General features: G+C 40.9%; 1 protein-coding gene across 1 annotated transcript in view; it reads left to right on the forward strand.

Annotated features, from left to right (window-relative positions):
- The window catches only part of SDK1 (sidekick cell adhesion molecule 1), a 2,805,673-nt gene that overhangs the window by 2,754,632 nt on the left and 37,535 nt on the right, over positions 1 to 13,506 (forward strand). The window contains exon 39 of the mRNA XM_044089098.1: positions 10,660 to 10,824. Within this exon, the coding sequence (XP_043945033.1) occupies positions 10,660 to 10,824 (165 nt within the window). The remainder of the gene's footprint in view (positions 1 to 10,659; positions 10,825 to 13,506) is intronic.

Raw genomic sequence — 13,506 nt, forward strand, 5'->3', positions numbered from 1 at the left:
AAATAGTCACACAGAGGCAGATGCTTAACCCGTGCCTAGGACAGATGAGGCCCTAGAGTAGCTGGATGGGGCTAAGTATCTTACAACCATTGATCTTACCAAGGGTTACTGGCAGGTGCCCTTGACTTCCAGTGCTAGAGAAGTCAGCTTTTGTGACTCCTTTTGACTTGTATGAGTTCACAAAGATGCCCTTTGGGCTGAAGAATGCCCCAGTGACTTTTCAGAGGCTGGTAGATCATATCTTAGCAGGAGCAGGAGGGTGAGCCCTTGCTTACAAGGATGATATTGCTATCTACAGCCATTCCTGGCAAGAGCACCTTTGGCATGTCATGGAGGTGCTGGGCAGACTACAGAGGGCAGGGTTGTCCATTAAGCCGAACAAGTGTCAGGTGGATATGGCAGAGGTCTCCTACCTAGGACATAGAGTGGGGAGTGGTAAGATAAGGCCAGAACCTTCCAAAGTGGAAGCTATTCAGGCATGGCCTGCACTCATTACCCAAAAGCAGGTGAGGGCATTCTTGAGGATAGCAATGTACTACGGAAAGTTTGTTCCCAATTATAGTACCATAGCTGCTCCCCTCACAGACCTGACAAGGAAGAACAGGCAAGATAAGGTAGTGTGGACCCCAGCATGTGAGCAGGCATTTCAGAAGCTTAAGGAAGCTTTGGGAGGACCCTCTGTGTTAGCCAGTCCAGACTACAGCAAAGACTTTACTGTGCAGGTGGATGCTTCAAGCTATGGGGTGGGAGCTGTACTTAGCCAGATTTCTTCAGAGGGAGAGGAGCACCCAGTGGTTTATCTCAGTCGTAGGCTCCAACCCAGGGAGGTATGCTATGCAGCTGTAGAAAAGGAATGTCTAGCCATAGTGTGGGCACTACAAAAACTTCAGCCTTATCTGTATGGAAGAAAATTCACTGTGATGACAATTACAACCCGCTAACATGATTAAACAGAGCCAGTCAGCAAAATGCCAAGTTGCTAAGATGGAGCTGGAGTTGCAAGCATATGATATATCAGTGCAGCACCGTAGTGGGAGTAGCAATGCCAAAGCAGATGGGCTCTCAAGACAGGGAATGGGGTGAGGTACACCCAGATAGACATGACACACTCAAGCGATGTTTCTCAAGGGGCACTTGAAAAACTTGCTTGAGTTCCCCGGGGGTGGAAGAGATGTGACGATTGGGGAGAGATGGGCGAAGGCTGCCAGCATAGTCAAATAGAATTTGATATATAATTCTGGCATTTGTAAATAAATGTAAAATACAGGCATGTTTCTTGAGTGTAAAGAATACTGTGAAATGTGGAACTGCAAAATATGTGACAATATTGCACTCTACTGGCCCAGTGAAGCATGTTGTACCCTTTCACGTTAGAATTTGTCGGCTCCAGGGTGGCTGGATGAAGATTTCATGCCCATTGTTTTAAGGCTAAAGTTTATGACTAGAATTTAGATGTGGAAGGTGCTTTATTGCTCTGGTTACTGCTAGCATATACATGTGAAATGTCTTGTATTGTTGTAAGTTTCTGAGGAGGTGTTAGATTGCTAAATAATGCAGTTTGTGATGTGAGAACTCAGACCAGGTGTTAAGATGATGTAATATGAATACTGGGAAAACCTAAGTGTCAAAAATGATGTAATTTTGGGAGGGCCTTAGAGACATGTTTGTTAGTAATGTAAAAATACTATTTCTCACAAGAGACTGCAAGCATTTTGACTTTGGACATCTAACTTATCAGCACTCTGCCTTGTGCTCACGTGCAAGTCTTAGCACTGGGATTTCTTGTAGGAATAGTTAAAACTAGTAAAGATTAATTAGGTATTTTTCTTTGAAATCAAACCTGTCCTACTGTATTATTTTAAGTTTCTGTGTGATCTCTGAACTCTTCGATACCTCTGTGGTGTAGTAGTTTTGTCTTGTGTTTTAATTATTTATTATTAAATATTTTTAAAACTTTCTACCTGTGGCAGAGATAAGCTCTAGAGTAAATTGCATATTTATAGAGGTTATTGTAATAGGCCACTCTAAAGTAAGCCTTGACTGTTAGTCATACTACCATTGGATATTAATATTGCACAGTAATAATTGGACACCCTTTTAAGGGCCTTTTAGTAGCTGATATTATTAACTGGGTGGTGGCAGTAATTACTACTGTATAATCTGGGTAAAGGGGCGCAGTTGGAGAATCTGTGTCAGCCTTTCCCAGGAGTGTCTGTGAAGTCGTATAAATACTTATCTCAAAGTGTGTGTGTGTTGTGTCAGCTACTTGGCAGGGACACAAAGCACTGGTTGGACAGACAGGGTGCTGGAGGTTTTAGCTTGCCCAGTTAGGCTGAGATCTGGATCCTATAGCTGTGCCACTGGGGAGTCTTATTGGGGACCTGGTGAGCAAGGGAGCAACCAGCCCCAGACTGACTGTGATCTCTGTGTGCACTTAAGGGAAATTGTACTTTACTGTGTGTATTAGTTATCCTTTTCTCTTATCGGAGACGACCTCCCTGATGTTGTTAGTGAGGATTGAGGCTCCTTGATTGCTGGGCCAGGGCACGGTTGTCACATACCCCATTGGGGTTCCTCTCTTTTTTGCCTGTGTTTACTGTGAGTTCATGTCATCCAGGAAGGGAAAATGTCACTGAGAGAGGCAGATTTCCCATAGAGGCTCTCATGGCAAATACCTGTTCTGTTTAGGTGCTACACATAACCAAACCAAGTGCACCATTTGTCAGACTTTTGTACCAAAAGCTCTGCAGCTGTCTGCCTTCATTGTCCATCTGTCTTTCGAACTAGTGTCTTAAGCTTTTTTTTTTTTTATCAAGCGTACCATGTCTGAATCAGTCTACCCTAAGGTACAGCCATCACTCAGGAACACTAAAAAATCTTGTTCTGAATCTGCTGCTGTCTGGCCTCCACTGACTGTCTCTCTCAAGATGAGTGAAGACCCCAAAGAATGTGTTGCCAATGCCAGTTTACTCTGGCATGACCCTGTTGGGGGCTAAGATGGAACCAGCTTTTGCTTGTCCTCTGAGGTTGAACAAATGGTCACCACTGACATTAAGGGTGGACCATGCTGGATTATTTCCAAGGGAACTAAGGGGATTCCCCAAATTCTTGTTAGGGAAGAGGTTTCTGGTACACTTATAGAATTTAGGCATGGGTCTGAGCCACCTAGGTTTGTCAAAGGTGCCAACCCTTTAAAAATGAAACAGAAAACTAAATGTATACCTGTCATTGCTAGAGGTTTTTCTGTTGGGTGTCTCGTGCGACCAGGATCCTTCTGGTGCTTTCACCTCCATGCTGGCTTACAATATTCTTCTGTTAAAACTCACTTGTCAGCAGTATCTGCTTGTCTGCTCTTGTACCACCCATCAGCCTCTCATTTTGTGGTCAAACAACTCCTTAAAGGTGTCCTTCGTATCAGACCCACAGAAAACCTATTCCTTCCTCATGAGGCTTTAATTTTGTCCTTGAAAAGCTAACTCAGGCGCCTTTCATGCTTGCTTCTTCTTCCTCATTGCAACATTACACCTGGAAACATTCCACCTGGAAACATTACACCTGGAAACATTACACCTGGAAGACTGTTGTGTTGGTGGCTTTTACTTCGGCCAAGAGAGTTTCTGAAGGTCAGGCTCTGATGGTGAGTCTTCCCTGTTTGATTTTTTATCAAGACAGAGTGTCTCTGCATAATAACCCTTCTTTTATGCCCAGAGTGGTCAATGAGTTCTCTCTCTGTCAGTTTATCCAGTTCCCTTCTTTTTTTTTCCTTCTTCAGACTCCGCTAGTGAGAAGGTTCCTCACATCTTGGATTTGCATAATCAACTCAGATATTATTTGGATAAGACTAAGGCTGTCAGCAAATCTGAGCAGGTTTTTGTTTCTTTTAATGCCAGGACATTGGTTTTGGCAGTTTCTAAACAACTCATCTCCTCTTGGATTTCAAAGGCCATTTATTTTTGTTATTCCTGTCATGGTAAACAGCTTTCAAGTTCAGTTTGAACTCTATGGGAGCAGTATCTCCTTCTGGCCCTTTCTTCAAGGATCTGAATCTAAAAGCTGCTGCTTGGTCCTCTGTTCACACTTCTACTAAACATTATAAGTTCCATGTCATTTTCAGAGCCAAGGCAAGATTTGCCAGGGCTATCCTTCGTGGGATTGTGGAGGGCTTTTCTGTTGCTTCCTCCTCTCATCATTTACAGAACTTTAGTAATAAATGTCCCGCATGTGATAAATAATGCAACAGTGATTAGGAAGTACATAGTACAGTTGTGTAATATCTTGCCTTAACAGTAGATGTCCCACTTTTCACTGTTGCAGTATTCACTCCCATCCTTCTGTCCCCTTTTCTCTGTTTTTTCTGTTGGGCACACATTACTGGCCGAGTCCTTTGTTTGCCCTATCCCCCAGATGCAACTGTCCTCCTCTATCCTAGGGTTGCTCTAGTTCTCCTGGAACACTTCAATTCTGAGCATTGAGTGTGCACATGTCACCTATGCCCCAAGCCTGCATGGGGAGGATACACCTGATGTACCCTGGAGAATGTAAAGGCTTTGGCATACTGTCCAGACATTAGGCTATCATTGGCAGGAGATCTCACATGTAATAAATACTGCAACAGTGAAAAGTAGGACATCTACAGCTCTGCTTTCCCATTGGGGGGGATAAAACTTACCATTTGATAATTTTGCTTATTATTTATACTTTCCTCTTTGGGAAAGTTATTTTAAAGCTAGGCTTGTGTTTTAAAAGATTGTCATGAGACTGTACTGTACTTTTAAACAGAATCACTCTTTTTCTGTCATTTGAAAAGTAGTTTAAAGTAACTGAAAACTATTTTTTTTTTTAATTGAAAAATTGTTTATTTTACTTTATGGGACTGACATGGTGTTTTAAAGTGCTTTTTTACTGTGTTTGCCTAGGGGAAAATAGTGACATTTTGTTTTTACTGGCAATTGCTGGTTGTTTTCCCTGGAAGAGAGGTACCATTTATCAGCTTGACCATGGTACAAACTGTCAGTCCCGCTTTTGGTCTTTCTTCCAGCCACAAAAAAAAAAAAAAAAAAGTTATTCAAGCCGCCTTTGACACTACAACAGGCAAGCAGTTTGTCTGCTTTGGCCAGTTGTATCACAAACCACTCACCTTTTACCTCAGATCTTTCTTTTGTAGCACGTACAACGAGTGTGGACCCAGGGTTGTTATCCATGTCCTCTGTGGCTGTGGGGTTCCCTCAGTGAGCAAGAGAGAGACTCTCTTGTTGGTCTATGAAGAGTGAACAAGGAAGGCTTCCCTGTTTTGTCAGAATGTTTGCCCCCCTCTAGGAAATCTGCTGCTGCCACTAATAACACTGTTGGCCCCGTTTTTCCTGTCAAAAAGAAGCAGAAAACTAAACATGTATCTACACATCCTCATATTTCTTTAGGAGTAGTTTACTGGGATTGGCTCAGGCTATTAATCCTTCTTGTACATTAGTTTGTGGTGAAAGGAGAAGAAATAGTTCTGTTTCTGAAGATATTCAAGATTCTGAATCTGAACTGGTCGATGAAGGGACAGATACAGGGTTTTCTTCTCAGATTTCTGATTCAAATTTAGAGGAGAGCTCAGTTTTTTATTCTCCATGTGAAGTTTTGTCTTTCTCTGAGACCATATCCAGAATGGCCAGTGTTTTCAGTGGGAGAACACTGACGTTTCTTAGTCCCTCAGCAACTACTATGACCTGTTAAAGAAGGAATTTCCAGAACCAGCACCAACTCATCCAGTTTTGCCTGCCTTGTAGGGTGTGTGTTACTTCCTGTAACAGACAGCTAGTTGCTTCTGAAAAGGCAGATAGAAAAATGGATAAAGTTCCTCAGCCTATTTATTTTTTATACAATCTTCCCAAACCTGACATGCCAGCTATAGCTTTCATTAATCCTAATACTACTAAACATTTACTTAATTCTAATCATACTCTTTCTGATATGGATGGAAAGATTATTGATAAATATGGGAAAAAGTACATGCTTCTACAACTTTGATTTTCGGGATCATATGTTAAGGTTTGCTTTGTCTGCAGTTTCTTCTTGTGAGAAAAAAAAATCTGCTGTAAATAATTTAATTTCTTCTATTGTTCAAATCATTATTAATTGTATACAGTATATATGTGACTCTGTTGATATTTCTTCAAGGGCTATGGTTGCTGGTACTGTTTTGATGAGGTTTGCATGGCTGCAGTTTCAGAACCTCCCAGACAATAAAAAAATGAGATTTTAGAATTCTCCATTGGCTAGAATATTTTTGTCCCCTCTGCTTCAGGTGTGATCAGAAAATGTGATGAAAGGGATAAACTGATACAAGGAACCTCAAATATTTTTCAGTCCTCCTTTTCCAGATCTTCCAAGGGAGACTCTAACTCTTCCCCAGTTTTGGTAAAAAAATAAAATAAAAAAACCAAGGACAGTCCAGCAAGTCAGAATGGCTGTTTGAGAAATGTCAAAGGGGTTCCAATAAGAATTCCTGAAACTCACAAAACCAAGGACAGTCCAGCAAGTCAGAATGGCTGTTTGAGACCCCAGTTCCAAACTGGTATCCCCTTATGTCTTTCAGAAAGTCTGCATCTCCACTTTTCTATTTGGCAACAGATAGTTTCAGACAAGTGAGTTTTGAAGATCATTTGTCATGGTTACAGATAGCAATGAGAGGAAATTCCTCCTTTTCAAAGGGGGGGGGGGTCATTTCTCATCCTAAAGACCAGACTCTTTATTTCCACCTGCCCTTCATCACATGCTGTCCCAGGGAGTGATAGAAGCTGTTCCCCTTTCACAGGTAGGAAAGGGGGTTTATTCAAGAATGCTTTTAGTGCCAGAGAAAGAAAATGATTGGAAACAAGTTCTGAATCTTTCTTTCCTAAAGCTTTTAGTGACAGTGCCCAAATTCAAAATGATGTCACTTCACAGCTTGTTTCCTCCTCTTCTTCGTACAGGTTTTCTGGTAACACTAGATCTAAGATGTTTAACTTTGCATCCCTATTCATCCAGATTCCAGGTGCTTCTTAAGGTGTGTTTGACTGAATCACATTTTTAGTTCCCTAACTCACCCTTGGACTATCCACTGTTCCAAGAGTGTTTTCAAAGTGTCTGTCTCCAGTTATAAATCATTGCAGGCTACAGGATATCTACATTTTCCATATTTAGATGACTTGCTTATCTTTGCAGAGTCTTTTTCAAAGTGTCAGGAATCTCCCTTGGGTGAGATATGTCTTACACAAGCCTGGATCCTAAGACAGTTTTCAAAAGTTTTTCTTGACTCCTCACAGGATTGTGTTTCTGGGAAGTCGACTAGACACTATAGTTCTGATAGCTTTTCTTCCGTAGGAAAGAAATAGATCTGTGTCTAGATCTGTTTTTAGGGTTTCCATTCAGAATTTGGTCACTTTGAGAGAATACCTCAGGATTTTGGTTCTCTTGGCTTCTATGACCCTCATGATAACTCTGTCAAGACTCACCATGAGAAAGATACAGTGGAATCTGAAGTTTCTTTCGACCCAGCAGCAACAGCCTTTTTATTTTCACATCTCAGTGCTGGGGTTTGTCAGAAAAGAGATCATTTGATGGAGACGAGATGTCCTTAAAGCCAGGTCTTCCATTTTACCTGCATGTATCAAAGCAGTCAGTCATCACAGACACCTCTGACTTTGCATGGGAGAAGTTTCAGGAGGGATAAAAAATGCAATGTATGTGGAACACCAAGGACAGATGCAGGCAGATACATATAAAAGAGATGCTTGCACTGATAAAAGCAGATAACTCTCTAAATCATCTTCATTCCTCAGGACCTTTTCAAGTTATTACAGACAATACCACAGTCATGTACTGCATCAACAAGCAAGGGGGAACCAGGTTGCACTCCCTTTGCAGGCTAGCCATGCTAACTTGGGATCTCTCTTTCACAGCACAGTCTCACGCTACAGACAGCCTACATTCCATCAGAGCATGACTTTGTGGCAGACAAGCTAAGCAGGACAAGGGTGGACCCCCACAAATGGAAACTAGATCAGGTGGTCGTCCAAGCTTTGGTCCATCTGTGGGGAGTTCCTCAAGTAGATCTCTTTGCCTTTTCTCTGAACAATCAACTGGTAAGATTCTGCTCTGGGACTCCATGCAAGAAAGTCTGGAAGACAAATGCCTTTTCTTTTCCTTAGATAGGAATATCCTTGTATGCTTTTCCACTCTTTCCACCAATATCCAGGGTACTTTGAAGATCCAGAAGGAATCTCCCAAGATCATTGTGGTGACTTCCTTCTGGCCCAGGCAACAATGTTTCTCCCTTCTCTTGAAAGTGGCCAGGGGTAATTACCACAATATTCCTCACAGACTGGGTCTACACACACAAGAACACGGTGTATGATGCACCTCAACACCATTCAAGTTCAGTTTGTTGCCTGGATGATGGGGCCTTAATTCCTTTTGGACACTTATTTACTGAGGATGTGCAGCAGGTACGCATGAAGACAAGAAAACCTGCTACTAGAAAATCATATATTAGGAAATGAAAAAGGAAAAGGTTTTATAGTTGGTGCCAGCAACATAACCAGCACCCTTTTGGTTAGTTGTTGTCTGGTTTTACAATATTTTTGAGAGTTACTTTCTTATGACCTTTCTTACTCCTTTATCAAGGAGGTCATTTATTGGCCATTTCAGCATGTCTGTCTATGGATCCTCCTCTTTCACTGCAGTCTCTTGTCAAAATGTTTTTAGAGAGGTTTTGCTTCAGGGGCCTCCAACAAAACCAGTGGCTCCTCTTTGGTATCTTAATTTTGTATTAGAGAAGCTAACATTTGCTTAATTTTATTTATTTTTTATTTATTTAACATTTGTTGACTGGGGAAAGTTGGACTAGGACAGAGACTACTTTCAGTAGAGGCCCCGGAGAGAAATGCTCCAGATGCATTTCCTTGGAGTGTGGGAGGAAGCTGGAGTACCCAAAGGAGAAACCCATGTAAATGCATGGAGGACATGCAGATGCCACACAGAAGGCACCCCAGCAGAGATTCAAACCGGAGAACATCTTGCTGTGAGGGACAACATTAACCACTGCACCACTGTCCCATCCATTTAAATAACCTGGCTGACTTGAAGTTCTTAACTTGGAAAACAGTTTTACTGATTGCTCTGACCTCTGCAAAAAGAGTATCTGAGTTACAAGTTCTTCTTTTAAGTCAACCCTACCTCATTTTCCACAGATATTTTTTTAACTAATCCTCCTTTTATGCCTAAAGTGATATCCAAGTGTCCTTTAAGCCAAATTATTCATCTCCCCATTTTCTTCCCTGAACCCAGAAATGAGGAGGAGACAACTATCTTGACGGAGTTAATCTTTCAGAACTTCGGATCGGTTCGTTTCTTGTGAAGGTAAGAAGAAGGGACCAAATGGTTGTCTAAGGCTATTACCTTTTATTTACTCACCACAACATAGCTATTTCAGGCAGGTCAAGGCCCACTTCATGCGTTGAAACTTTGGAAGCTGGCTGTTGTATCCTTGGCAGGATCTGTATGTTTCCTTTGTCTTATGAGTTGCTGCCATGTCTGCCAGTTTCTCAGTTCTCATCCTGTTCACCCACGTTGTTTTATCTGGTAACCACTATGTACTATTTAGTCCTGTCCAGGGTGATTGTTAACCACAGTTTCCAAGATGTTTCATTGCCACTGTTACAACTTTGCTGCTGTTCATTCTTACAGCCAACTGACAATTCCGTCCATGATAACTACTAACTAATAGTATTTTGGTGTGTGTCTTTATTTTTATTAATTTATCCTCCGGCAATTCAGTCCATGGAGCTCATAAACTGTCTAGTCTCTAACCTTGTATGCACGTGACACTTCGCATATTATGCCATGGTCCTAGGGCTTATTACAATGTCCAGGTGATCAAAATTCATATTTTGCTTCTCACCTTGAAAATCTGACTAGAAAAGTAGGAACTTAATCCAACCTGTATATTGCTAATGATGAATACTAAACTATTGCAGAAAATGATTTTTCTTACAAAAGACTAAAGGTATGGGCTGTAAAGTTAACTGACAGTTCCCTGGAGGCTTCCAAATGTCTCATATTTACCACTGATTGTTTAATAATGCTATGCAGCAAAAGTACCAGTAAAATCACAGAAGTGTTTGTTGCAAAATCAGTTAGTTGCAAGGAGAACAATTGTCGAAGCATTCTGTCACCAAATCAGCCCACCAAATATATTTTGGTTTGCCAAACAGTACTACTAATCTGTCACTTAATTTTGTGCTTTTATTTCTGCTTACTAGAACATTATTACATATTCAGTGTCACATACTGCATGGTCTTTTGTAACTTTCTATTTTTATTATAGCTTAAAAATAGAAGGGGCAGCACCTTGGCATACTGCATACAAGTACCCCAATATAATAAAGGTTTAGTTCAGCCACTTGTGTGATCCTCAACCCATCACAAGACTGACACTAAGTAGGTATCTTCATGGCAATAGGGAAAAAATTGGAATTTAGCATGCAAAGAAAGTAACACTAGTATTTGTGCTTATGTGGACATTCCCACAGAAGTTATTCTAATTAGACAGTTGCATAAGAGACCTCAATGTTAGTAATGCATACTGTATCAGAACACAGCTCATGTTATGTTTTTCAATAAATTATTTTACAGATGAAGGATTGTGGGATACTTTTGTTAAAGATGTACCCCGGGGCACTACATCATACACCATCAATCTTGATCAGTTGAAACAAGGTGTAAGCTACGAGTTCCGTGTGGTGGCAGTGAATGACTTTGGGTATGGTGAACCAAGCCTGACTTCACCTGCAATGTCTGGTGAGTGAAATAAATACATAATTTCTTTGAATAATGAGGAAGAAGGCCTGGAACTGTATATAAAAATCATGTTCAAAAACTGTTGTTGAAAAACCCATTTTCTTTAAACTCAACTTTTAGAAAAAAATGTAAGTATGTCGTGTGACCAGAATATAAGTACTGAGCCTTACTTGTCCTCTCTCCATGACAATAAGTTCCTACTAGGTGGTCAGTTAGACAGTCCCATAACCCTTTAGTTCTGCTCTGTTTCCTGGTGAGAGCTGTCTAAACAATCTATTCCTGACTCCAGCACAAGGTCTGGGCATTTTTCTCTACCCAGGCCATCCTTACTATTGGCTTTGCTATCCTCAGAAGAATGAGAAGCAGAGTTTCCTTCAGCTTGCTGGCTCACTCCTTCCTGGGTAAGTGTTTGTGTTTCCAAAATAAAGCGCTGGCAGTAAAACTTCCCCTTATTTAAGATCAAAAAAGGTTTCAGTAGACCGCAGATTCCTAGATAACTATGCTAGAAAAAGTCAGATTATTAAACAAAGTAGTCTTCCACGTTATAAATTTCAAAAATGAATGTTTGCAAGCTCTAAAGGCAGCAGAGCTAACTTCTCAAGTGTAAAATTTAGATCCCGGGGTGGTGTCGCTTTGTTCTAGGTGGCCTAATATGTAATACCCCTCTCAAAAATTGTTTTATTTGGAATAAGGAAGATGGGGGGGATCCAGTGGCAGATAAGCAGAAATGACTGAAAGGTGTACCTTGATAAAAGTGTATACTAGGATTGAATAGAGCAGTCACACTCACACAGGTACTGAAGAAAAAGAGGAGCCCCCTCTTAAAATAGGTGTTATCTGAAATGACACCAACTAAAAAATCTTTTCTATTTAGCTGAATGATTTTTTCCTTGCTTCCTTCAACAACTGTTGCACATCCCCAGAAAAAAGTGACTAAATGGAGTCAAAAACTATCATTCATACAGTTAAATGGAATTTTGAATATTGGTATGGATGAGGGATACCTTGTCCAGTGTGAGGAAGTCCACACTACAAGGGCAGTTTTCTGATAAGGGAGTCAGTAATAGCATGTTTGGCAAGACCTCCTTGATCTTTAGAAGGACTTTTGGATATCAGAGGGCAAGAGAGAGCATTGGAAAACATTCCCATCCAAAAGAATGAGAACACATCTGCTTTCCAGGTCTTTTTGCAAAGTGCCCTGGAGTAGAACTGGTATAGCTGTCTATTGAGATGAGAGGCAAACCCATCTACTTGGGGAGTTCCCCACAGGTTGACATTCTCCTGGAAGACCTCTGGTTGCAGCTTTCACTCATGAGAGTCTCTCCTGAATCTGCTAGGAGGGTTTGCTACTGTGTTTTGCTCAGATGGAATTTGTGTTGCTTGCAGAGTTAGATTGTACTGAATTGCCAGTTCCCATGTAGTCATAGCTAGTCTGCAGAGAGAATAGGATCTTGTCCACCATGTGTTTGTTTATATTAGGCATCACTGTGCTGTTGCTGTTATCATCAACATAGGTTCAGGTGTCCACAGCTGATTTAGAGCTTTCACAGCTTTTATCAGAGCTATCATTCATTTTAGATTTTTGTGTTTGGCTATGAGATGATTCCACCACATGTCCTGGACCTTGACACCTTGTGACACTGCCCCCCATGAGAAGTCTGAGGCATATGATGTGACTATCTGAGCAGGAGTTGGAGGAGAACAAGAAACATCTTGATTTGCTAAAACTTAATTGGCCTGACAGTTGGTTTCTTTATTGACATCTCATAGTCTCTTAGACCATTGTCAGTTTCATTTAGGACCAAAACACAAAACTGAGATTATATTCATCAACATGGTTATTCCTGATGTTAAAGGATCTAAGGTTGTAGTCAGTCCTGGTCCTTCTTGATCTTTCAGTCACCTCTGGTGCCCTGAACCACAGGATCCTTAAAGAAAACCTAAAATATCTTTGCAGTTCCAGCAGTGCCATTCTTGACTGGTTTATCTTCTGCCTCTTTGGTCACTTCCAGAGGGTTCTTTCTGGTGTTAGTTCTTTTGGACTTCTATGCCTGGAATGTTGGGTGCCTCAGTGCTCTGGTTGGCTCCTCTTTTGTTCATGGTCTATATGCAGCTAATGATAGAAGTTGTTATAGGCTGACATATTTATTGTAAGGCTTTACAACTCTTTTTCATAAATCTGTGCCTAATTTTGCTGCTGTAGAGGATTGTTTGAGATTCAGTTTATACTGGCTGATGGAAGGTCATTTTAAGCTTAATCATCTACATTTGAGATCACGCTTTTTCAAGCCATCATTAAGCCTTCACATATCCCCCTCCACCCACAACTCCATAATAAGTTTCAGATTTATGAAGTTGGACTTTTTATTTTATGTTTATGATCTGGCCATGTTTCTTGATAACTGACTGACATCAAGGGACAAAATCTCAAATGTTGTTAAGACTTTTCACTTACACCTAGAGAGTATAACATAGATAAAGCACTTGATTTGACTAGACTGATTCATGTGTTGATTTTCTCATGTCTGGAGTACTCTGTCTTTGACCATGGGTTTAAAGATAGCAATATAGCCTGACTGCAAGGAAGCTGATTTCCTTCACTAGGATTTTAACTGGTGGTTCTTCAGCTAGTGATATTTTGTCTTGTGGGATCCACACTGGTTTCCTATTTATGGCTAGAGG

This window comes from Protopterus annectens, chromosome 12.part0 (assembly GCF_019279795.1).
Source record: "Protopterus annectens isolate FY-2018-M chromosome 12.part0, PAN1.0, whole genome shotgun sequence".
Classification (NCBI taxonomy): domain Eukaryota; kingdom Metazoa; phylum Chordata; order Ceratodontiformes; family Protopteridae; genus Protopterus; species Protopterus annectens.